The sequence below is a fragment of the Talaromyces stipitatus genome, genomic scaffold (assembly GCF_000003125.1).
Source record: "Talaromyces stipitatus ATCC 10500 scf_1105507295515 genomic scaffold, whole genome shotgun sequence".
Taxonomy (NCBI): domain Eukaryota; kingdom Fungi; phylum Ascomycota; class Eurotiomycetes; order Eurotiales; family Trichocomaceae; genus Talaromyces; species Talaromyces stipitatus.
The window spans coordinates 1669005-1691754 of record NW_002990118.1 but is presented as its reverse complement, the minus strand read 5'-3'; the positions used below and the strand labels follow the sequence as shown (position 1 = coordinate 1691754).

At 46.6% G+C, this 22750-nt stretch overlaps 8 protein-coding genes across 8 annotated transcripts, besides 2 other annotated features; 5 read left to right on the top strand and 3 right to left on the bottom strand.

Moving 5' to 3' along the window:
* Window positions 1–27: 27 nt before the first annotated feature.
* TSTA_046540 (tetrahydrofolylpolyglutamate synthase (Met7), putative) lies at window positions 28–1971 on the top strand. The gene is made up of 3 exons (XM_002485108.1): window positions 28–204; window positions 269–400; window positions 471–1971. Exons 1-3 carry the CDS (start codon window positions 97–99, stop codon window positions 1839–1841), a joined length of 1611 nt encoding a protein of 536 aa, XP_002485153.1. The 5' UTR covers window positions 28–96; the 3' UTR covers window positions 1842–1971.
* Window positions 1972–2238: 267 nt separating this feature from the next.
* TSTA_046530 (peptide N-myristoyl transferase (Nmt1)) lies at window positions 2239–4208 on the top strand. Its single transcript, XM_002485107.1, has 3 exons — window positions 2239–2926; window positions 2989–3769; window positions 3826–4208. The coding sequence occupies exons 1-3, from the start codon at window positions 2283–2285 to the stop codon at window positions 4021–4023; spliced, it is 1623 nt and encodes a 540-aa protein (XP_002485152.1). The 5' UTR covers window positions 2239–2282; the 3' UTR covers window positions 4024–4208.
* Window positions 4209–4658: 450 nt separating this feature from the next.
* Window positions 4659–6810, top strand: TSTA_046520 (uncharacterized protein; the record flags this gene model as incomplete). Its single annotated transcript, XM_002485106.1, has 2 exons — window positions 4659–4707; window positions 4766–6810. The coding sequence occupies 2 exons, from the start codon at window positions 4659–4661 to the stop codon at window positions 6775–6777; spliced, it is 2061 nt and encodes a 686-aa protein (XP_002485151.1). The 3' UTR covers window positions 6778–6810.
* Window positions 6811–6891: 81 nt separating this feature from the next.
* Window positions 6892–9515, bottom strand: TSTA_046510 (uncharacterized protein; the record flags this gene model as incomplete). Its single annotated transcript, XM_002485105.1, has 2 exons — window positions 6892–9166; window positions 9226–9515. The coding sequence occupies 2 exons, from the start codon at window positions 9513–9515 to the stop codon at window positions 6952–6954; spliced, it is 2505 nt and encodes an 834-aa protein (XP_002485150.1). The 3' UTR covers window positions 6892–6951.
* Window positions 8098–8595: a mobile genetic element.
* Window positions 8185–8562: a mobile genetic element.
* A 350-nt stretch (window positions 9516–9865) lies between the features above and the next one.
* On the top strand, window positions 9866–11442 carry TSTA_046500 (uncharacterized protein; the record flags this gene model as incomplete). The annotated part of the gene is made up of 4 exons (XM_002485104.1): window positions 9866–10067; window positions 10119–10192; window positions 10251–10451; window positions 10523–11442. Exons 1-4 carry the CDS (start codon window positions 9958–9960, stop codon window positions 11440–11442), a joined length of 1305 nt encoding a protein of 434 aa, XP_002485149.1. The 5' UTR covers window positions 9866–9957.
* Window positions 11443–11560: 118 nt separating this feature from the next.
* TSTA_046490 (translation elongation factor G1, putative) lies at window positions 11561–14608 on the bottom strand. Its single transcript, XM_002485103.1, has 3 exons — window positions 14321–14608; window positions 14151–14262; window positions 11561–14087 (listed from the first exon to the last, which is right to left on the bottom strand). Exons 1-3 carry the CDS (start codon window positions 14539–14541, stop codon window positions 12006–12008), a joined length of 2415 nt encoding a protein of 804 aa, XP_002485148.1. The 5' UTR covers window positions 14542–14608; the 3' UTR covers window positions 11561–12005.
* A 1278-nt stretch (window positions 14609–15886) lies between these two features.
* TSTA_046480 (threonine dehydratase, biosynthetic) lies at window positions 15887–18016 on the bottom strand. Its single transcript, XM_002485102.1, has 3 exons — window positions 17691–18016; window positions 17415–17631; window positions 15887–17348 (listed from the first exon to the last, which is right to left on the bottom strand). The coding sequence occupies exons 1-3, from the start codon at window positions 17856–17858 to the stop codon at window positions 16045–16047; spliced, it is 1689 nt and encodes a 562-aa protein (XP_002485147.1). The 5' UTR covers window positions 17859–18016; the 3' UTR covers window positions 15887–16044.
* A 1788-nt stretch (window positions 18017–19804) lies between these two features.
* TSTA_046470 (uncharacterized protein) lies at window positions 19805–22613 on the top strand. The gene is made up of 5 exons (XM_002485101.1): window positions 19805–20526; window positions 20614–21079; window positions 21144–21517; window positions 21583–21843; window positions 21895–22613. Exons 1-5 carry the CDS (start codon window positions 20207–20209, stop codon window positions 22346–22348), a joined length of 1875 nt encoding a protein of 624 aa, XP_002485146.1. The 5' UTR covers window positions 19805–20206; the 3' UTR covers window positions 22349–22613.
* The last annotated feature ends 137 nt before the right edge of the window (window positions 22614–22750 follow it).

Genomic DNA, 22750 nt, shown 5'->3' with positions numbered 1-22750 from the left:
AGCTCCCATGGAAAAATTACCTCGTCATGCACCTCGATGATTGACCGACACCAACCCATTCTGTACACTCCTTTTCAATAATTTATATATCTCCGAATGCTTCTATTGCACCGATTCTGGAGATCTCAAAACTCTTCACTAATATCCCAATTTCGCTCCATTACTTCTTTTAAGCCATTCAAAATGGTGGGGCGGACATATGAGGTGAACCACTTTTCCGGTTGTACTGATGAGCGATTCTTGACTGACATTAGTTTGGACTTGATAGGAAGCAATCACGGCGTTGAATACGTTACAGTCGAATTTCGCGATTGTCAATGCGATTAGACAGTCTGGGGGTGCTAAGAATCAATATGCGATTCCGGAAATGGTTGAGTGGTGTAGGAAGATTGGATATGAGGTATGGCTGCCGCATTTCACAAAGAAGGAGGGGTTCTATGTTTGCTGACTGCTTGTGTGGTTCTGTATAGCCCTCCGACTTCAACCGTTTGAATCTTATCCATATCGCCGGCACTAAAGGCAAAGGCTCAACATCTGCGTTCGTCTCTTCCATTCTGACACAATACATCCCATCGACGACGAGCGACCAAGCAACCGTCCACAAAATTGGTCTTTACACATCACCCCATTTACGATTTGCGCGAGAACGAATAAAAATAAACGACGAGCCCTTAACGGAGGACCAATTCGCACGATACTTTTTCGAAATCTGGGATCGTCTAGAACAATCCGCAAAAGCCGCGGGGCAAGACCCCTCGGGACCAGAGACGAAACCTGTTTATTTCCGTTATTTGACCCTCATGGCATTCCATGCTTACTTGAGTGAAGGTGTTGACGCTGCTGTCATTGAGTGCGGTATTGGTGGTGAATATGACTCGACGAATATTATCGATCAACCGGTCGTGTCTGGTATAACGAGTCTGGGTATTGATCATGTTGCTTTACTGGGAACTACAATTGAGGAGATTGCATGGCATAAGGGTGGTATAATCAAGACAGGCGCAAAGGCCTTTACGGGTCCTCAACCGGAGGCCGCTTTGGAGGTTTTGCGCAAAAGAGCCGAAGAAAAAAAGACGGAGCTTATTGTTGCTCGGGGTCAACCAGAATTGAAAAAGGGAAGCTCATTGAAGTTGGGCTTGGATGGTGATTTTCAATACACAAATGCGAATATAGCTGTTGGCGTCGCTGCTGAGTTTTTGAGATGTCGTGGTGAGCGGAATATTCCTGACGATATATTCAGCTCATCACTACCTGAAAAGTTTCGGGCTGGTTTGGAGAAAGCCAGGTTGGGCGGTAGGTGCGAAACTCGCCGAGAAAAGACAGTCTCTTGGTATATTGACGGCGGGCACACGCTTGAGAGTATACGCGTTGCGGGAGAATGGTTTGCTTCGAAATTGGTCAATGACGCTGAGAGTCAACGACCTCGGGTCCTCATCTTCAATCAACAGACTCGAGACAGTGTCGCATTAGCACGAGCGCTACATCAGACTCTGGCCGAAGTACTCGGATCAGCACGACCTTTCACACACGCCATATTCTGTTCAAATGTCACATACAAGAATGCAGGCTATCGACCCGATCTTGTCAGCGTCAATGCCAACGCATCTGAAGTCGAGAAGCTAAGCGTTCAGCACACACTAGCCGAGTCCTGGAAGGAGATTGACCCTAAAGCGCAGACTTTAGTCTTTTCTACGATTGAAGAGGCGGTCGACTTTGTGCGCGACCTTTCAAAGCAGAAGGCCGACGAAACCCCAGTCAAGACTTTGGTGACTGGTAGCTTGCATCTTGTTGGAGGTTTCCTTGATGTTATTGAGAGCAAGCCTGGAGAGACATTAGCTTGAACGGATAGTAGATACCCATGTAATCTTTAACGGTAACGTAATAATGCTATTGTACAGACTCTCGCAGTCAAGTGCCCAAGAATTGGATGTTTCTAGACCTCGGTAAATTCAGAATTCAACCATGCATGAATGAATGATGTTTATTACGCCCGGAGGGACTAATCCTAACCACTAGATAGTTAACTAACTAGTTAGGGCACTAGTGCTCTAATTACATAAACTTTCTCACATTTCTGGCCTGAACTCGTAGAATTCAAGCAGCATGGAGAGTGATTGACATCAAACTTGTTGTCAGTGATACGAAAACTCACCGCTTTCCTTTCTGGTCAGTAATGCGGGGTTGCAAATTGTGGTTTCATCAGAAACAATCTTAGTGAATCCTACATTTCTTTCCTGTATAGCACACTTGTCAGACTTCTGTCATCATTGCCACCTGCAAAAATGGCAGATTCACAAGATTCCAAGGGCAAAGGTCGTGCCCAAGAACCTACAGACGAAAATGTGCAAGACAGCCCAGCTGTTGACAGTGCGGAGAAGACTTCGGAGACAACGGCGACAATCGAAGGTTCGTCAGAGCTGTCAAAGGAGAAGAAACCCGTGACAGAAAACATCAAGGAGAAAATTGGGAAGAAGCTTGGTCGATCTTCCGATGAAGAGAAGAATATCACACCTCAGATGCTCGAAGCATTACTTTCGATGAACCCCGCGCTAGCTAATGAACTTGCGCATATGCCTCACGACAAGGCTGTCGAGACACTGAGCAAACTGGATGTTGCTGACATCCTTACTGGATTGTCTTTGGGCAAGAAAAACCAAAAAGATATGGCTTCTTACAAGTTCTGGCAAACTCAGCCTGTACCGCGTTTCGATGACCAGGAAGATCTCGCCGAAGGTCCTATCAAGATTATCAATCCGGAAGAAGTTTCAAAGGAGCCACCACAACTTATCGAGGGATTTGAGTGGGTGACTTTGGATGTTACGGATGACAAGGAGGTTGCTGAGTTGTATGATTTGTTGTCGAATCATTATGTTGAGGATGACAATGCTATGTTCCGCTTCAATTACTCGAGAGCATTCCTTAACTGGTGCGTTCAAATCTCTTTCTTTGCGTACGATTCTCGCCATTTCTAATACAATGGTCGTCTAGGGCTTTGACATCACCCGGTTGGAAAAAGGATTGGCATGTAGGAGTGCGTGCATCCAAGAGCGGCAAACTTGTTGCCTCCATCTGTGGTGTGCCGACATACATTCGAGTTCGCGAGCAGCGACTCAAAGTCATCGAGATTAACTTTCTTTGCGTGCACAAAAAGTTACGTTCCAAACGTCTCGCACCAGTCTTGATCAAGGAAGTGACACGCCGCTGCTACCTGCAAGGCATCTACCAAGCCATTTACACCGTTGGTATCGTCCTTCCTAAACCCGTTACATCATGTCGGTACTATCATCGACCCTTGGACTGGTTAAAGTTGTATGAGGTTGGATTTTCTCCCTTGCCTGCAGGCTCCACCAAAGCGCGCCAGATTACGAAAAACCACCTTCCAAGCAGTACTGCAACCCCGGGTCTGCGAAAAATGCAAAAGAAAGATCTTGATTCAACGTATGATTTGCTCGAGCGATTCCAGAGACGTTATCAGATTAACCCTGCGTTCACCAAAGAAGAAATAGAGCACTGGTTACTTCATACCGAGACGAGAGGCGAGCAAGTTGTCTGGTCTTATGTGGTGGAAGATCCACAGACGAAGAAGATTACGGACTTTGTCTCTTTCTATAGCTTGGAGTCCTCCGTCATTGGGAACCAGAAACACAAGGAAGTCCGTGCTGCATACTTGTACTACTACGCCACGGAAACTGCATTCAACGAGAAAGAGAAGGGTTTCAAGGACAGATTGCTCTTATTGATCAACGATGCTCTTATCGAAGCTAAGAAGGTACGTATTGTTCATTCCACATATGATTTGAGAAGCTATCTGACAACTCGATGCAGGCTCGTTTCGATGTCTTCAATGCTCTAACCCTTCAGGATAACCCACTTTTCCTTGAGCAGCTCAAATTCGGTGCCGGTGACGGTCAATTACACTACTACCTGTACAATTACCGTACCGCTCCTGTTCTCGGTGGTGTCAATGACAAGAATTTTCCAGATGAGAAGAAGCGAGGTGGAATGGGCGTGGTTCTTTTGTAATTGGCCTGTGTTTGTATCCTGAACATATATAACAAACATAACCGGGGAAGCTTTGTTATTACCCGAGCATTTTGGCTGGTCTGACCTTGAAAGAAAAAGCCATGTGCTTCTTATTGATTCAAGGAATAACTGAATGAGAATATTAACATCCTTGCTACCAATCAAGGAACAGTTTTAAATATGTGCGTCGTCCCGTCCAGACGAAGGGTAGTAACTATCTTTGGGATAATAGATACGCTGAAGCTTATAAACTGAGATAGTCCCAGGGAATAAAAATACCATTGCTAAATTGTAATCTAAACAACTCAGTATGACTTATATTTGAAAATATCAAGATGTGACAAAGTCTAGATCGTCAGCCTTAAGAAGAGCCCCACCGCCTTGTAGATGAAGTCATTGGCCGGGGAATATCAACCTTAATCCAACCTCTTCTTCTACCTCTTCCTTTCTATTGTCATATTGTAAACTTTCTGTAATCCTATGCAAGATTGATCTGATTCAAAATGATATATTTACAACAGCCTAGCCTGTGAGAACGAAAGTTTTTTGGCAGGAGACCGGTCATATATTCGGATCCCGGGATCAGTATTGCCTGATCATCTACTTTTACAAGACTTACGTACTACTCCGCAGACATGGGTGCATCACAATCGACGAGTGGGATTGAGGGTGCTTCATCGCCTGGTATGTTCCATTTGCAAGTCAACTGAGTAATTGAAAGCTCATCTATATTCAACGGCAGAACAGCTCAGCGTCCTCCTTGCTGAACGCTTTGCCACCAAATGCTTCACACCTCTAGAACTTACCCATTTCAAAGACAATTTCTACTCTCGTGCCCTCGACCAGGCGGGCTTTCGGTATTGGAATGAGAAAATACTCTCCGATTTCCTCTCTGTACCTGATGGAATTTACACCAATGAAAAGGATGGTGGACACGATGGACGCCTTGATGCGGGACCAGTCGTTTTTCGAATGGTTTCATATCTCGGCGCATTCCCATTCCAGAAGACGCTTGCTCCTAGTGTTTTGACTTTCGATTCTATGGTTAAAGTTGTTGTGTTATTGACGGAGAGGTACGGTAAGGTTCTGAGGAGGGGTCGTAAGGATCGTGTCAAGTTGTTGTTTGGAAGTCTTGCGGATGTAGGTAGATCATTGGAGCAGGATACGAAAAAACAGAACGATAGCGCTGAGTCCGCTTCTAAGTCGGAAGATTCGAAACAGTCTTCTCACGTTCATGGGTTTTCAGTTGATGAACCTACAAATGACGATTATGAGGAGCATGAAGACGATGATGACCTGGCACTGGCTGCATTGGAATCTCTCGATGCTATTGAAGTTTTCAAACATGACCAACAAATTGATCGAGCAGTTTGTGAAGCGCGTATATCTATCGACACATTTCGACGTTTGCTTATGTTGTTGCTCGCAATTGCGCCTTTGAGACCACTTGAATCCGTCAACAAGTATACTTTCAATCTCAGCTCGGAGGAACAAGCTGCCGTCAAACGTGAGGCCGATACTATTATAGCTAGCTTTACGGAGGAAGAGATCCGTGACGGCATTGGGTATAAGACCTTTGCGAAGACGGTTACGCTCAGTCTACCTCATCTCTTTGATCCGTTGACACCACTATTTGAGCATTTGCTATTCAGTGAGAATCTGGATCTGTCTCGAAAACAGACTGGTCAATCTGAACCATCACCTGAATCTCCGCCTTCAGAGGCTCCGACTGACGCTAACATTGACGAGAAGCCTACCACTATTATGCTTCCAGGGAGCTTTGAATCGGCTATACTGACTCCAAGCATGGTATCACACCTCTCGTTCTTCCTACCTGCTTCATCAGGTCAGAATCTCTACAGGAGTGACATACGTTTACATCCCGTCTTTTCGACCGTCGCCCATGGGGAATCTCTAACATCATTCCAACACAATGTCTTCACATGGCAGGCTCCATCACTTCTCATTGTACAAGGTGCACTACCCGGAAGCTCTGGTTCCCCGGACGAACTGATAACGTTGGGGGCATACATCCCCCAGCCATGGAAACCATCTTCATCGTCATCTTACGAAAGCCCTCAAAATCTAAATAACCGATCGCGACTTCCTTACCTATTTCAACTCCATCCCAAACATTCCGTCCTACCAGGTAATTCGTCGCTATTACAGACCAAAGAGCAACCGTCTACAACACCAATAGTCTACTTCTCCACAACGACGGGAATCGCAATTGGCTGCGAAGTACCAGCATCCGCTCAGCAACACAGAACCAGTTACGGACCCGGTGTCCCCTCGCCGCATCAGCAACCGCATCGTCGTCAGAGCAGTACTAATCACAAACAACAACAAGGTCCCCTCCCACATGGAGCAGGTAGTCTAATCATAGACGCTGCTCTAGAAACAGCCCAACTACACATCTCCTATCTAGCCGCTCATACAGGCGTTTTCACGCCAGCCGTGCCACCCACCCTACCCACAATAACCCACATCGATATCTACAACCTGGAAATATGGGGCATCATTGAACCACCGTCACTGTCATTGTTGCCTGATAGTGCTGGCATTGCGAAGGATGCAATTTCTCGACAACGCGAGGCATGGCAGTTCGATGCTCGGGAGGCGGAGCGTAGAAAGGGGATAAATGTTAAGTTGGGTAGTGGGAATGATAGTAATTATCAGAATGCGAAGGCGTTGTTGGAAATGGCGGGGATTATAGGTGATCAGGCTCAGCAGCGGAGTGGGGGGAGTGTTTGATATTGCACTTGCGAAGGCAGGATGTCTTTGATTCACTTTCAGGGATTTATAATGCTGGTAAGTAGCTGCTGTCTTACACGTAATAGAATAATGGAACTAAATGAAAAATTGAATCTCTTCTCAAAATTTGATATATCGTAGACGTATCTTACACAAATCAGTACTCGCCCACTATCAAACCCGTATAGGTACAAGTCCACTAGGCGGATCATAATGATCCTTCAACAAGAACTCTAAATCACCCGGTTCTACATCATCAACATCCCCATCACCAAAATCATCATCTCTAGGAGTAGCGACTGCAATACTTCCATCTCTCGTTCTAGATTTGACATCCTCAGCAGCAGTGAAATCGCCTTTATCACCCTCATCGACAATCTCAAGAGGCTTCTCGCGAGGTAAACGAAACGGCAAAAATCCAGCAGGAGCACGTTCCGCACGTTCCATGACTTCTTCCATGTATTTACGAACTTCTGCGGCAGGTTTGACGATTCGAGATAGTGGTTCTAGAGTTGCAGGTTTGCTGCTGTAGAACCGCATTGTAATGGGTTGGTAGTATTCTTTGAGGTTTGATGGCCCTTTCTCTTTGGGCTGTTCATTGGTTGTCCCTGGTTCGTTGTCGACGCTGTTTTCTGATTGCTTCTTTTCGCCTGCTGTATCGGCAGTAGCATCCGCAGCATTGGTTTCGCTGCTTTCCTTGTTATCAGGAGCAGGCGTTGATGGTCCACTCTGTTCTGCAGCTTTCCCTTTATCTTTCTTCTTGGATTTGGATGCCTTACTCTTAGTCTTGGGTGCAATATCAGCTGTCAATTCAAGTGGAAATTTCGTATTGGGATCCACTTTGCGTATAAGCAAGAAAGAAGCAAGTAGCACTGTTCCTCCAGCTTGATACTCCAAGATTGTGTACTCTGGGAACAAATAGCGATCGCCTGACCCAGCGTGACCAGATGTACTACTTCCGTAAGGAGTCAACGGAGAGGTAAACTCAAAAACAACGGCCTTGATAGGAGGCTTAGGAGCTGGAGGAGTGGGCAATGATTGGTAATAAGTATTTGATGGGCCGTAATTTGGGAGAGCACCGCGCGCTTTGATAGGAGGCGGTCCAGGAGCATAAGGAGAAGCATGGTATTGCGGGTACTGAGACGGACCTGGGGGATACGGTGAAAGTGGTTGCGGTGGTGGGTTTGTCGGAACATAATTAGGCGCCGGCGAAGCTTTGGGGGTGCTGTGGGGGGCCGGCGAAGGAGCTGCTGGAGTGGGCACAGGTGCCACACCCGTTGGTGGTACAGAAGCTGGGACGTTTGAAGCCGTGTTTGTTGGCGCAGTAGTACGTGGTGTAGAAATGGGAGGTGATGACGCTGTAGGAGCAGGAGTGGGAGCTAAAGATGTAGTGGTTCCAGGTTCTGTCTTGATGTTGGGAGTGGCACTAGGTGTGAAGTTGCCGGAATTAGAGCCGCTAGACTGAACAGCATTAGGAGAAGGTTCTGGCTGTGGTTTAGCGGAATCACCACCTTGAAGCGGGATTTGTGTGTCCGACGGTGACATTGGTGACTGTGGCTTCACGGTATTGGTTGGTGGTGCCGGTGTAGATGATGTAGGAGTAGAGGATGGCGCAGGTGCAGGAGTCGATGAGGAAGTAGGCACAGTCTGCGACTGTTGCGGATTCTGCTGTGGAGGGGGAGCTGGAGAATTTTGCGGGTTCGGAGTGGATTGAGGGCGCGGTGAATGTTGGTTTTGAGGATAGTATTGCTGCTGCTGTTGTTGTTGCTGCCTTTCTCTTTGTCGAATAATGGCATTGAGCTCATCAATATGACCCTGGAAAATCCGCAATTGCTCCTGGGTCGCTTTACTTGACGCCACAATCTTCATCAATGCTTTTAACTCAGGATCCGAAGCTGCTCTTGTTGCAAGCATCTGAATGACAGGGTCCGGGCTCGGTTTCGGAGGCTGAGGCGAGGTACCATGTGCTTGTGCCGGCGGTTGGCGTGGGACTGGCTGTGGCTGTGGAGGTCGAGGAGCATACTGCGCATTCGGTGGTTGATTATAGGGATACGGAGGGGGTCGCATCTGCTGGGGAGGGGCATAATGTTGATATTGGTATCCGGTCTGCGGCGGCGGCGGTCCGTAGTGAATAATGTGTCGTTGGGGTGGAGTTATTTGTACAGTCGGTTTCGCATTGGGGTCCTTAACTGTGTAAATCATTCCATCGAAATGATGGGGCTCAATGATGATTTTACAAGGTCCGATTTTGGTCATTGAATCCTTAGGGGGATTTTTCCCTTCAAGCTGCTCCCTCTTCGTTTTCTTCGGCTTTGTCCAATACCTTTCGAAAATGCCATCGCTGAGCCACTTTTTCTTGGAACGTTCGAGGGATATGCTTAAAACAGCACTGCGATAAAAAACATGTCAGATAAACTGCGAGAAAACTTTGAGACAAGAGAAGAATACCTTTCAGCAAAAGATTGGTATTCTTTGTTGGACAAAGTAAGTGATCGCTGAGCTTTAGTGCTCGTTGGTAGGGGATCTCCATCTTTGATTTTAGTAGGCAGTGGCTCTTCGATCGGCTCCGGAGTAGCTTGACGCTCAGCTTCATGTTCAGCAACAGGTGTAGAAGCCTGAGCTGCCGAAGGTGTTGACTTCTTCCTCCGGCTTGAGCTTTCAGAAATCGCTTCGGAGACTCGTCGCTTGGCTGCCGGTTCTCGACGTTCGCGCGCAGGGAGCTTACGCTTCTCAGCCATGGTCGTCTTTGGCCGTTTATGTCACCTGTCGGAGCTGCCTAGTATGTTTTGGCCAAGATGAGCATCCTCAAGTCGACTATCGTGATGAGCAGGGAATTTCCAAAGGCGACGCGCAAACTGCTAGGACTTTGCGGAAATATTTGCGCGTGTTAATTCTTCGCGGAACAGATCATTATTATTGCCAATCGCCGGAACATGTGATCACCTGTACCCACAGTTGTGGCCTGAAATTACAGGCATCAACTAAGAGCTCCCTCTTACGGAAGGTGGAAGGTTGTGCCATTCATCTTTTTCAGATTTTACTGAAAGGACAAGTTCATGATTGATTCCAATACGCTGGGTGAAATATACCTAAATTACGTCTAATTTTCTTCAACGGCTTCCAGGAATTCATATCCGATTCTCAAATAACGTCCCATATTCCCTCTCGGAGCCTCAAAGCATGGTTGAGCTTCAAGCGATTTTCAAGAAAGCCCACTGGGCCTTGGTAGTCGGGGGTTTCGTATATCTATCATGGGTATACGCAATGACATATCCATCCATTCAACGAGCGTATGTCTTGGTCCCGTTATATGAACGTTATGCGCGCTAACCTATCTCAAGGGCATTGTATATGAACCTCGCCAATCCAGCTATATGGCAAGATGTAAACGACGTGGAAAACTTTGGGTTCCTCAGTATGTCGAAGGCATTGTTATTATCATCTCTATCAACTTTGTTAATTTTCCAGTAAAGAGACTCAAGTACAGCCATTCTATTTGAGAACTCCAGATAACGAGACCCTCTACGGATGGCATATTCTTCCATTGCACCTCTGCAGAGAACACGAGGAGCTCCTGAACGATAACTGGTCATACGGTCCAGCAGAAGATTACACCAACACAGTGGCATATAAGCTACTTTCCGAGAATCCCAATTCTCGGGCTGTTGTAAGCTGTAAGTTTGTGGACATTCAACTATACTTGCGGAGGGACTCCTTCTTTCAGTCGTTCTCACATCTGTCACAGTCCACGGTAATGCAGGGCATCTCGGCTCTGTCATTCGCCCAGACATGTACCGGATGGCATTAGGGGTCTCTACTCCGGAAAACCCTTTGCATGTCTTTGCCCTTGATTATCGAGGATATGGCATTTCCACGGGCACTCCTACAGAAGAAGGACTCATCACCGATGGCGTAACACTCTTGAACTTTCTCACGTCTGACCCCCTCAATATCTCTCCTTCACGTATCGTCATCTCGGGACTCAGTTTAGGAACGGCAGTGACCTCCGGAGTCGCTGAACGCTTCGCTTTTGGTGCCTCTAAGTCAGGAACTGTTCAGCCAGCGTTAAAAGACCCTGAACCATTCGCTGGTATTGTCCTCTTGGCGTCTTTCAGCAATATTCCTGGTCTTATAGAATCATATAGCCTTAAAGGTCTAACACCACCAATGCTATCGCCATTGAATAGCTTTCCTCAAGCTAAGCAATGGGTCAAGTCTCGGATTGTTGATACTTGGCAATCTAATGCCCGTCTAGAACGACTTACGGGCATGAAACCTCGACAAGGTGACGAAGCTGATATACGACATGCTCAAAAGGCGGTAGATATCACTATCATCCATGCTCGCAATGACGCTGAAATCCCATGGACAGAAGGACTCACAAACTGGAAGTGGGCTACCACTGGTAGCGATGATATTAGTAAGCGAATAGGTTCCAATAAACCTCAAAGCGGCAAAATTGTCTATGAACGAATCGAAGAGAATGGTAGAACGGAGACCAGAGTCTGGGAGCGCGAAGTTTCATCGCCGATTATGAGTAATGTAAACAGTACCAAGAAACCAGTGAAGCGCGTGAGATGGGAAAAGGTTGGCTATGGCGGGCATAATCAAGTCGGTGCTTACTCGGTTGCTGCTCTGGCTATTTTGCGTTCGTTTGAAGAATAAACCACAATGATTTTCTAGAATCATTGATCCTACACTTGGAAGAGTGAATGGGAAAAGATAATCGACTCTAAAGGTCGAGTTTAGTTATAGATAGATGTAAAGCGCCATAACTTTTATGCTATAACAGTAATGACATTAATATTTAATTCCCATCCATTTTGAATTCCATCCGTTATTGCACCGCGCTCCTTTTTGTCATGCCCATTTCTCATGACGGCGACCTAAACCATGCCAATTCAAAAGTCTTGGAACATTAGCTCAGGCGATATCGTACAACGAAGAGAAGAGATTATATGAAAATAGTACAAACAGGCCAAGCGCAAATAGAATAAGGACTCGATCTTAACAAAGGTATTTTATTCAGACAATACATGTTCCGAGAATAGAAAAGAAATTGACAGACCAAACGCACCCTGAATACCACCAGCAGCCGTTCGAAGGTGTATATAAAAATCTAATGGTTGTAGTTATAAGACAAGTGATACGAAGGTAGATATTGCTGTTGGGTTTTGGTCGCTCGAACAGTCGTCAAATTCTGGAAGTCGTTAGGGGTAAAGTCAAAATTACTTCTTGTGTCGGTCTGCTTGCGCCTTGAGGTATTTCTGCACAAGCTCCTTTTGCAGTTGACCAGGCGCCTTCTCATAATGGCTGAATTCCATTGTATATTCACCTTTACCCTGCGTTGCGGCACGGAGATGGCTGCTGAAGCCAAACATACCGTTCAAACTGCAGTCCGCATAAACCGTGAACTCATCGACGCCGATTTCACTGTCGTTGATGGTAGCGTTGCGCTTGTTCAGGAGGCCGATAACGTCACCTTGGAACTCGATGGGTGCTGTAACGACAGTTTTCATTAATGGTTCTAGGACATGAGGCTGACTTTCCATGAATGCTTTGCGGAAGGCTTGTTGAGTGGCATTCTTGAAGGACATTTCGGATGAATCAGTCATGTGGGTTGCACCGTCGTTGATGACCATTTTCGTTCCAAGGACTTTGTGTCCGATAAGGGGACCCTTTTCGCAGGCAAGGTTGAAACCCTTTTCACAAGCAAACAAGAACTTCTCAGAGATGGCACCGCCGACAATCTGTTCTTCGAATTTGTTCTCTTCGAGGGATTCGGAAGGTTCCATCCATCCGACGACCCGGGCGTAGTCACCAGGACCTCCACTCTGCTTCTTCAACAGGTGGTCGAACTCAACCCGACGGCCAATAGTTTCTCGGTAAGCGACCTGGGGCTGTCCGGTTTCGCAGTCGACTTTGTATTCACGACGCATACGTTCGACGTAGATATCAAGATGTAATTCTCCCATTCCTGAGATAATAGTCTGTTCACTTTCGGTGTCGTACGAAACACGGAACGTCGGGTCCTCACGCTGGAATCGAGCCATGGCTTTCGAGAAGTTGGCAGAATCCTTGTTGTTCTTGGGTTTAATAGAAAGAGAAATAACCGGTTCGGGTACGAACATGGACGACATAGTGTAAGCAAGTTGGCCATCCGTGAACGTATCTCCTGAAGCGCAATCGACACCGAACACAGCACAAATCTCACCGGCACCGATCTCTTGCACTTCCTCCATCTCGTTGGAGTGCATACGGACAATACGCGGGACCTTGACTTTCTTATCATTTCGGGCATTGAAGACGTTGGCACCCTTGCGAAGAGTACCCTGATAGACACGGATATAAGTAAGTTGACCGAAATTGCTTTCTTCCAGCTTGAAAGCAAGACCGACGAACGGCTGTGATCCATATGGAAGTAATTTGACCTGAGCTTCTTTGCGCTTTTGGTCGAGAGCCAAGTTGGTCACTTCAGAGGGGTTAGGGAGATAGTCGCAAACACCATCTAGCATAGGTTGGATCGACTTGTCAGCCAACGCGGAACCCATAAACACTGGTGTAAATTTCAAGGCGATAGTAGCGCGGCGAATAGCGGCTTTTATTTGTTCAATGGTGGGTTCCCTTTCATCCAAGAAGATCTCTGCGATTTCGTCGTCGACATCAGCCAATGTTTCAATGAGAATCCTCCTTCTCTCTTCCGCAAGGGGCTTGATATGCTCAGGGATTTCATCCTTTTCGACGATAGTTTCTCCTCGCGGGCCCTCGTTATAGATGGCTTTCATTCGGATCAAATCAACCACACCCTGGAACTCATCTTCAGCTCCGATGGGTACTTGCACCGCAGCGGCGGGTAATTTCAGTTTGTTGTTTATCTGATCAATAGCCTTGAAAGGATTTGCGCCCATACGGTCCATCTTATTCACAAAAGAAATTCGAGGAACATTGTATCGCTTCATTTGTCGATCGACGGTAATAGTCTGCGACTGCACACCAGACACAGCACAGAGAATCATAACTGCACCATCAAGAACACGAAGAGCTCTCTCAACCTCAATGGTAAAGTCAATGTGTCCGGGTGTATCAATCAAGTTGAAATGGTATTTCTCCTCTTTGCCGTTCTCCTTCTTGACCCAGTCACAGAAAGTAGCCGCAGACTGGATGGTAATACCCTTTTCACGCTCCAAGTCCATAGAATCCATCTTTGCGCCGACGCTGTCTCGACCACGGACTTCGTGAATGGCGTTGATACGACCGGTGTAGAAGAGGACTCGTTCAGTTGCAGTGGTTTTACCGCTGTCGATGTGTGCCTATTCAAATACATCAGTCATGCGCTGATGAGGAAATGGACGCGTCACAGGTCTTCCACATACAGCTATACCAATATTTCGGACCTTGGATATACGTTTCCATTCCTCGGCGTCTATATTTGAGATGATTTCTGCTTGTGAGAGTCCTTCAGGATCAGCGGCGGCTTGCTCGGCTCTAAAAAATTCCCAAGTCAGCATTTCCTAAACCTTTTCCAGTCGGAGAAAACCCATACAAACTGGCCGTTGCTGTCGCCGAAGAATTCCTAATCTGATGCCATTGCCTCAATGGAGCCGATGTAATCTGTGTAGTGGCCCTCAAAGGTAGAGCGCCGAGCCTAGAAACAGGCAAAGAAGCGCATCTCAACGCATTCTGGCTCTGCGACGGCAGTAATCGGACAAAAGTCGCTGATCTTGCGAGGCCAGAAAGGGCCCGCACTTGTGCCGGTCGCACCATATCTATCTCTTATATGAACAGATATCTCGAATAACAGATATCCCTCAGACAAATTGAAATGAATCAATTGACTGTTAGTGAGACAAACACGTTGTTTCGGTGTGAATCCTGCGGAAAAGAAAAAAGCTCGGAGATAGGGATCTTTCCACGTGATGTGGAGACAGGGGTCAGCCAATGATATCGCTCGTATTCGGAAGCCAAAAAGTTGTCGAGACGACGAGAACTAGGATAACTTGGTGGTGTGAAGAGTAGATTACTTGATCAATGGCGGGAAATCATTAAGAGGGGGTATTTGAGATTCTGAAATGTCTTTCCTGGCCTTAATATAATACATGGATCGTTGCTGGCAAACTGCTAGAAATCAGGACCCAATTCCTCCAACTCCGACAATAATACAAAATGCGAAAATCTATCAAGTCCTGTACCTGCCACCTGATAACGAGAAGCGGGATCTGTTATGCCTACCTCAAACGATTGATCTGCTTGTCTGCATCGCGTGGCCGATAAATGTCTTCATCACGAGTATATGCTAGAGAAATCGGAACACCGCATACTTCGGATTGAATTGGGCTGGACCATAACTGCTGTTTATTTGCCTTGACGCTGCTTATGTTTTGGATTCTTCGAACTAATGATGGAGAAGCGGTTAGTCGTTTCCTATCAACGTGCATACATCGAGCAGAAAACGTACCAGATAATGTAGACTCTGTTCTTCCGTCGCACAGGCTATACCACAAGTCAGAAACATTAATTATCCAGAGATAACCACAGATCTGCCTGAGCTGGCAACTCACCTTGCACCCATCGCAAAGTCTCTTCACAGACGATCTGGTCTTCATCCCACTCTTCTGAGAGAAAAGATATGTAGAAACAGACGCTGGAAGTTGTTTCCCTATCTTTGACCGCAAGAGACCACCCCATCGGCTCTCAGTTATCAACGTAGATGACAGTTTTCGTAATTGCGAAAATGAATTTGACGCATGATTATAGATGGATTTGTTTTGGCGGAAGGATGTGAGAGCAAATTGGTGAGCGGAGAGTAGGGACCGGGAGGCCGTGGAGAGAGCTGCACGAAACGGAGACATAATTATGATCGTAATGGAACCCGATTTTTTTCCAGATATGCCGTGTTAATGCGGCTGGAGCGTAGGCGCAGGATTGTACTGCGGTGGATGTTCAGCGTTTGACGAACAAGAAACGGATCATCCGATAATACGGAACAACCTTGGTGGTGATTTTTGTAGATCACGTGATCGTACCGTCAGTTACAAGCCATTCAAGTATTTCCAAAGTTGTCGTGGTACTATAGAGTTTGAAATAGAAAGGCGAAAATATAATGGTTATTATGAATGCTTAAGCCAATGACTTGCGTCAATTATAGGTATATCTACTGACCAACGCCATCCAAAACAAAACACCTCGAATCAATATGGAAAATCCCACCCAACATTCTAGCATGATATACAAATTGAGATAATTCTACATAAAGATAAAGCCCTCACTTCAGTCATGTCGGAGAAACATCTTGTATGCCGGAGAGTTAGTGCACTCTTCATAGGGATATCCAAGCTCATTTAAGAAGCGAGTCAACTCAGCATTCTCGGATGAGGAGCATTGAATACCAGCTAGAACTCTACCGACATCTCCACCGTGGTTTCGGTAATGGAACAAGGTTATATTGTCGGTTGGACGTAAATGACCGAGGAATCGTTGTAGTGCGCCTGGCCGTTCGGGGAATTGGAACATAAAGAGACGCTCGTCCTGGACGCCGCTGGGTCCACCGACGAAATACCGGATATGTGTCTTGACAAGCTCATCCTCGCTGAGATCTGATGCCATCATGCCGGCTTTCTTAAGCTCAGACGTTATACGCTGAAGCTCAGAGGTCCGTGATGATGCAGGCAAAGAAATACCCATGAGAACGTTGGCGATATCTTCGCGACCATAACGGTAGTTGAAAGCTGTGATCGAATGAGGAGTGACGATGTCGATAAGCGTAGCATATGCACCGGGCTTCTCGGGAATGGTGACGCCAAGCAAAACTTCCTTCTTCTCTCCTAGTGCAGCCCGCTCGGCGACAAATCGAAGACGGTCAAAATCCATATTAGCGCCCGAAGTAACGGCGACAAGCTCTCGCTGTGGGTTGGGATCAGGGTTTGCCGCAACATATTTCTTCAAGCCAGCCAAGGCAAGGGCTCCAGCTGGTTCGAGGATTGAACGGGTATCCTCAAAGACATCCTTTATAGCGGCGCAAATTTCGTCGGTTGAAACTTGAATAATGTCATCAACAACGTCTTGACAGATGCGGAAAGTCTCCTCGCCGACTAACTTGACCGCAGCACCATCCGCAAAGAGGCCGACTTCTTTCAGCATCACCCGTTCGCCCTTCTTTAACGATTGTACCATTGCATTGGCGTCATATGTCTCGACTCCAATGATCTTCACGTGAGGAGCAATGCGCTTGATATAAGCCCCGACACCAGCAATGAGTCCACCGCCACCGATGCAACAGAACACTGCTTCCAAGTTGTGCAGCTTGGCCTGGCGCACGATTTCCATACCAATAGTTCCTTGACCGGCAATAACGTAAGGGTCATCGAAAGGTGGGATGTTTGTTAAATTGTGTACCTTCTCCAACCGATGAGCTTCGGCTTTGGCGGCATCAAAGTCGCTCCCATGTAGGACAACACTGCCGCCGAGACGGGAAACGTTAAGGTGCTTGATTGCCGGGGTACCGGAAGGCATAACGATGGTGGCAGGTATTTTGAGCTTGCGAGCAGAATAAGCCACGCCTTGCGCATGGTTTCCTATGCACCAAGTTAGCGCTGGATTCCACCATATGTTCTCGACTACTCTTTTAGAAAGTAATATACCTGCAGAGCATGCAATAACTCCCTTCCATCGCTGGTCCTGGCTAAGATGCGCCATCTTGTTATATGCCCCTCGCAATTTGAAGCTGAACACAGGTAATAAGTCCTCTCGTTTTAATAGCACATTGCACTCTAAACGGTTGCTAAGGTTGGTGGCATGTTGCAAGGGCGTCTCTTCGACGACATCGTACACGCGTGATGTGAGGATCAATCGCACATACTATAATTGAACAGTCAACCTATGAATCTTTTTATCGGGGAACATATGACTCAACCTACATCAGGATAGCCTGTAGGAAGAATATAATCATCGGGAACTGAACTTGTGGCATCCCTAGCTATGCTTCCTGCTCCCTCTGTCTTTGGAGTCGGACTTGCCGAATACTCGGTCATAGATAAGCCATTGACATGAGGTCGCCGTGGGGGAGTCACCGGGTCGTTAGCCATGATCTGAATTCCGTTCTGCGAAATCTTCAACGTGAAAGTTAAAGATTGTCCTTCAGGAGGGAATATGAACGAGGAAAAGAGCAATTGCTCAATTTAAAATGTTTGCTCGGCGAAAGACAACCACAGTCGATTGGCGGTGTGTACCATATGATTTACTTAGACTCCCCGTTTTTTTCCCTCGTTGGGAGAGGTTGCCCGCGGACATGGCCTGCAGATTCTTTTCCCGTTATGTCAGCAACCCTAACTTCCAGCCCTAACTCCATATCCATTTCTGGTGAAGTCATCGCAACCTGTTGTTTTGCTGAGATTACTCAGGAGTAGCACTGAAGCTAACACGCGGGTCCTTAGCTTAATGCTATTTGTTAATATGCTCATACACAGAGACATCTCACAACCTTTTACTCATGCATTCTCCCAGCCAATGTCTCCATATGTAATCCCCGACTGTTAGAAGTCATAGTCTTAGTTGCGGCCTGAAATCTCTGTCCATATGAAATGCTCGAATGGCTGAGGATGAAGTTAGTTGAGGCATTTCGCCTGCATCACCCAGCTCCAATTTGCGGATAATCATATCGTCCTTGGAATAGTATGTGGTTGCAGGTGGCAACCTCAGCCAAGTACCTAGATAGTCATCCGTAGATAAGTGGGACAAATCTACCAGTAACCTGAGTAAGTCCTTGTCAGATCTACAATGTTCCTCTCAGCGTTGAGCAATGAGGAAGAGTGAGCTGTCACTAGAGGAATGGGTGAGGAGACTCTCCAAGTCGCCTCAGAGTCAGTGGCTCAGTGCAGTTGCAGAGATGAGAACACATAACACCCCAGTGCGTTTAAGGCACAATACTATTTTATCCGGGGCAAGTGTTTAACTATAGGCTATGTATTCTCATACAACACTAATAGCCAATCTGTGATGTGGAATTGTCTAGTCTATCACCCGATCACACTCTGGGGGGCGCTAAATTTATGCTAATTAGAACGTCCGAAAATTGAGACGATCAGCAGTTCTAGTCTTTTTACCAGCATCTGCGCATATCCAGAAACTTACCTACTATGTGCTCCATGAGCGAATCAGCATGCAGCCGAGGTATTCTGTGCAATTTCTGACTGCATATTGGTAGTCCCGTCCGAATAAGCATTAAAAAACGGTGCAGTGAGCTCAACAACTCTCTAATTTTGTTCGAGACGTCTGAGAGTACTGTAATTTCCACTGCATTGTGTAGAATCATATGATATCCCATTCATATACACGGTAGAAGATCGAAGAATGCCCAGCATATTAACAAAACAGCTCACTGAACCTTCTCGGCAGTGGAAACAAAACGGGCCAAATATCAATTTATCCCTGCATTCCCCTCGCCATCTCGCTGTCTCTCGGGGTATGGGATCGACTTTTGGATAGGCAGGGTTGCATTTACCGACATAATGCATGAATTATATTTGGAATTGTCGGGAAATTGAGAGGCGCCTCTGATGAGAAGTGCCGAAGTGACCAGGTTGCTGTTCATCCCCGCTTGGAGGAATAGGAAAATACTCCCAGGCTCATGACTTTCTTCAAGCACTTCGCATGTCAGCAGCCAGACGTTTCACCCCTGGCATATTAATTTCTGCACGACGTATCAGGCGGCTCCGTGTGATTTGCCCCATACCCCATACCCTGTTCTGCTCCGGTCAACCAGCCATAATCACTTGCTTAGCAGGGTCCTTATTACTGAGGCCTCTGGCTGTTGGCGGATATTCTCGACCAATCCCGATGGTTTTCCGTGGACTCTCAAGCCTCGAAACAAATGTTAACTGCGTAAAATAAAACCTCCAATGCCGGCCAAGACGGCGAAAAAGAGAAATGAAAGGACCCATCATCCGGTCAACTCCATTTTGCAATTCTTCCGCCGAGCCGTCGCTTTACTGATTGAAGCAAAGCGTGTGAGGACGGTAGACTTCGGTAGTTGGGTGATTAGTGAAAGAAGACTAAGAGTGCAGAATGAGGGTTAAGTAAGAACGGGCCACTGGAAGGTCCGAGTCAAATATTTTACCCACGTTTTCCCCAGATTTTCTCCCGCTCTCCGCAACTCAATAAACGACACAAGGAACTCAACGACACCGACACCATGCTTATCGAATGAATCACGCATTGCAAGCCATGGTCAGCTACTGACTAATCTTATCTGAGCTACTGCCCGACGACGTACATTCTTGCGCTTCGTGTACTCGACCTTGTTCTGCTAGTACTATCACCAGAATGCCCCCACCCCGATATTCCGCACTCGACCTGATTGTGCAGTAAATCGTGTACGGACTAGTCACTTTACACTTGTTGCGCATAATATTATTCATATTCCAGGGGACAGGCCATGATGAACGACTCTTTACAACACTTACTTGATGCCGGGGAGACAGAATTCCCCCCACAAAATGGTATCATTCTTTCAACTGCAACTGTGGGATCAGGTTCCGATAGCCCTGCAGAAGGCAATCATAGCAAACTTGAAGCTGCCATGTCCCGACGGCGTCCAGCTCCAAGAGGTACAGCAGCATATCCGCGCAAGCGGGCAAATCGGGCATGTCAGGTTTGCAGAGCCCGGAGAACGAAATGTGATAATAAGAAGCCGTCATGTTCGTTTTGCGAGAAAGTGGGTGCAAAATGTATCACCAGTCCGACAGATCTGTCATCGTATGACCCCTTTTAATTTTCCCCTTGTATCTATGGATGTCTACCAAGACGAGTAGGCTGGTCGTGCTGACGATGAAACCCGAAAAGCTTCGATCCGGCAAGCCTGGCGATTCTAGACCGCTTGGAGCAGTTGGAAAAGCTGATCCGGGAGAAGCCATTAGAAGTAAGCGTGCATCCACCACCATCGGTCGAACCATCAGCTCTCAGTTATGGATCTCCTCCCCAGGATCTACAATTCGGACCTGATCTTAGTACAGTCACCATCGAGACTGTACTTGCTTGGGATGTATTCCAAGGCCGATTCGACGCGCAGTTGGACATCAAATCAGTTCTCAAGAATTATGAGATGCCGCCTTCTCCGATTACTTCTCCTGTTGGTGAAGCTATCCCGTTGATTAACAGCTTAGAGCTGGGATCATGCAACAGATTGCTCGACAGCTTTCTGAGCCGTGTGCATATCGCCAATCCAATCTTAGATGTCGAGTTGATTCGTAGTTATGTAAACCATGCCTGTTTGAATGGAATCGGTTGGGATGCACAGTCATGTCTAGTGGTGAGTGCTACACTCCTACAGTTCCAACTCCCATCTTGCTACCTGAGCTCATATTATCCTATAGCTTCTCGTTTGCGCTCTAGGATCCATTGCCGAAGCATTTCATGACGTTCACCCTCACACATCTCTCATGACGAGAAACTTACCCAGCTTCGGATTAGCAAAAGTCTTCTTCGAAGCTTCACAGAAACGCATTGGATTACTAATGCGCGGCAGCGGAGTTCTTGAAGCCCAATGTTTCTTCTACTCTGGTGTCTATCTAATGACGATACAACAGCCCATGGATGCATGGAGACATTTTGTCCAAGCTGCTGCTATTTCGCAAGGATTTGACTTTTTGAAGCGATCTCTCACTACAGACATGTTGCTTGCCAACGGTATGCACCGAGAGCGAGCTTCTCAAGAGTGCATATATTGGACATGCTTTAAATCAGAACTGTAAGTCTTCCTCTTAGTCCTCTTTGGAAGTGGCTTGTAGAGTCATGATTGTTAATAATTTCCAGCGAGGTTCGTATGGAGCTGTCTCTACCAGGATTCGGATTACAGGATCTATCTTATCCCAGTTCATTTCCTAGTCCACCACTAGACGACCTGGGAGATGATTCTGCACGAGCGTGGTATTACTATCTCGCGGAGATTGCATTGCGTCGACTAGCCAACCGCATCTTGTACAATTTATTCCGTCATCAGGACAAAGGTCGATTTCCACGGATCGTGGATATGGTAGAAATGACTGCCGCATTTGAATCACAAGCACTTGACTGGTAAGTAAATTGCCCTACCGGCGGCATGAAGAAATGACCTAACTGTTGAAGGATGGTCTCATTACCGCCAATATTCTCCCTCCAAACCCCCGAAGAACAAGATGATGTTCTCAAATTCGTCCTCCGTGGCCACCTCCTTGACTGCTACGAATGGATGTACTTCCCCTTCATGGCCGAAACTATCAACTACGGACGCCGTGACCCAGTTCTCGACGAATACACCCGAAAAGGCCTACAAATGTGTGCCGAACGAATCCGTAAAAACGAGCCTGGCTTTCAGCACCGACATCACGGTGCTTGGCTCATGCTCCGGACCTGCACAAGAAGTGCATTGATCCTATTGGCTGCTTGCCACAGTCAAATGGTGCAAGACTTGATGCCACAAGGATGGAAGGAAGCAGTCCTCAGCGCGATGAATATGTTGAGATTCTGGGAAGATGAGGTCGGTGATGCGCAGGATCGTCTTCAGATATTGACGGCTCTGATATCGGAGGTGAGCTGGTAGGTAATTTTCGTGACATGATCTGATATTTTCTTATCGTGCTCTTTCTTTTTTCACTCTTTCAAATCTCAGAAAAGGCAAAATAAGAAAATTATAATCTATTTACGAGGAAGTGATGATGATGAAAGTTTCATGTCTCGTGGTTTTGAATGTCTTTTCCCTGCAGGACAGGTTACTACTTGGTGTGTCTATATGTTGGATGGAAATATGTACATATTCTTTATTTCTTCTCTGTAATAAGTCTTGAAAATCAACAAAAAGTCTAGGTCAACTGGTGCAGCAAAGGCACTCCTGTATTAAAATACAGTCTCCGTTTCATGATGTTTTTGATACAGTAACGTATTGTGTATTTCGGTATTCGACGTCATGATCACCCAACCTTCGGCATCTCAGTTGGCGGGAAGA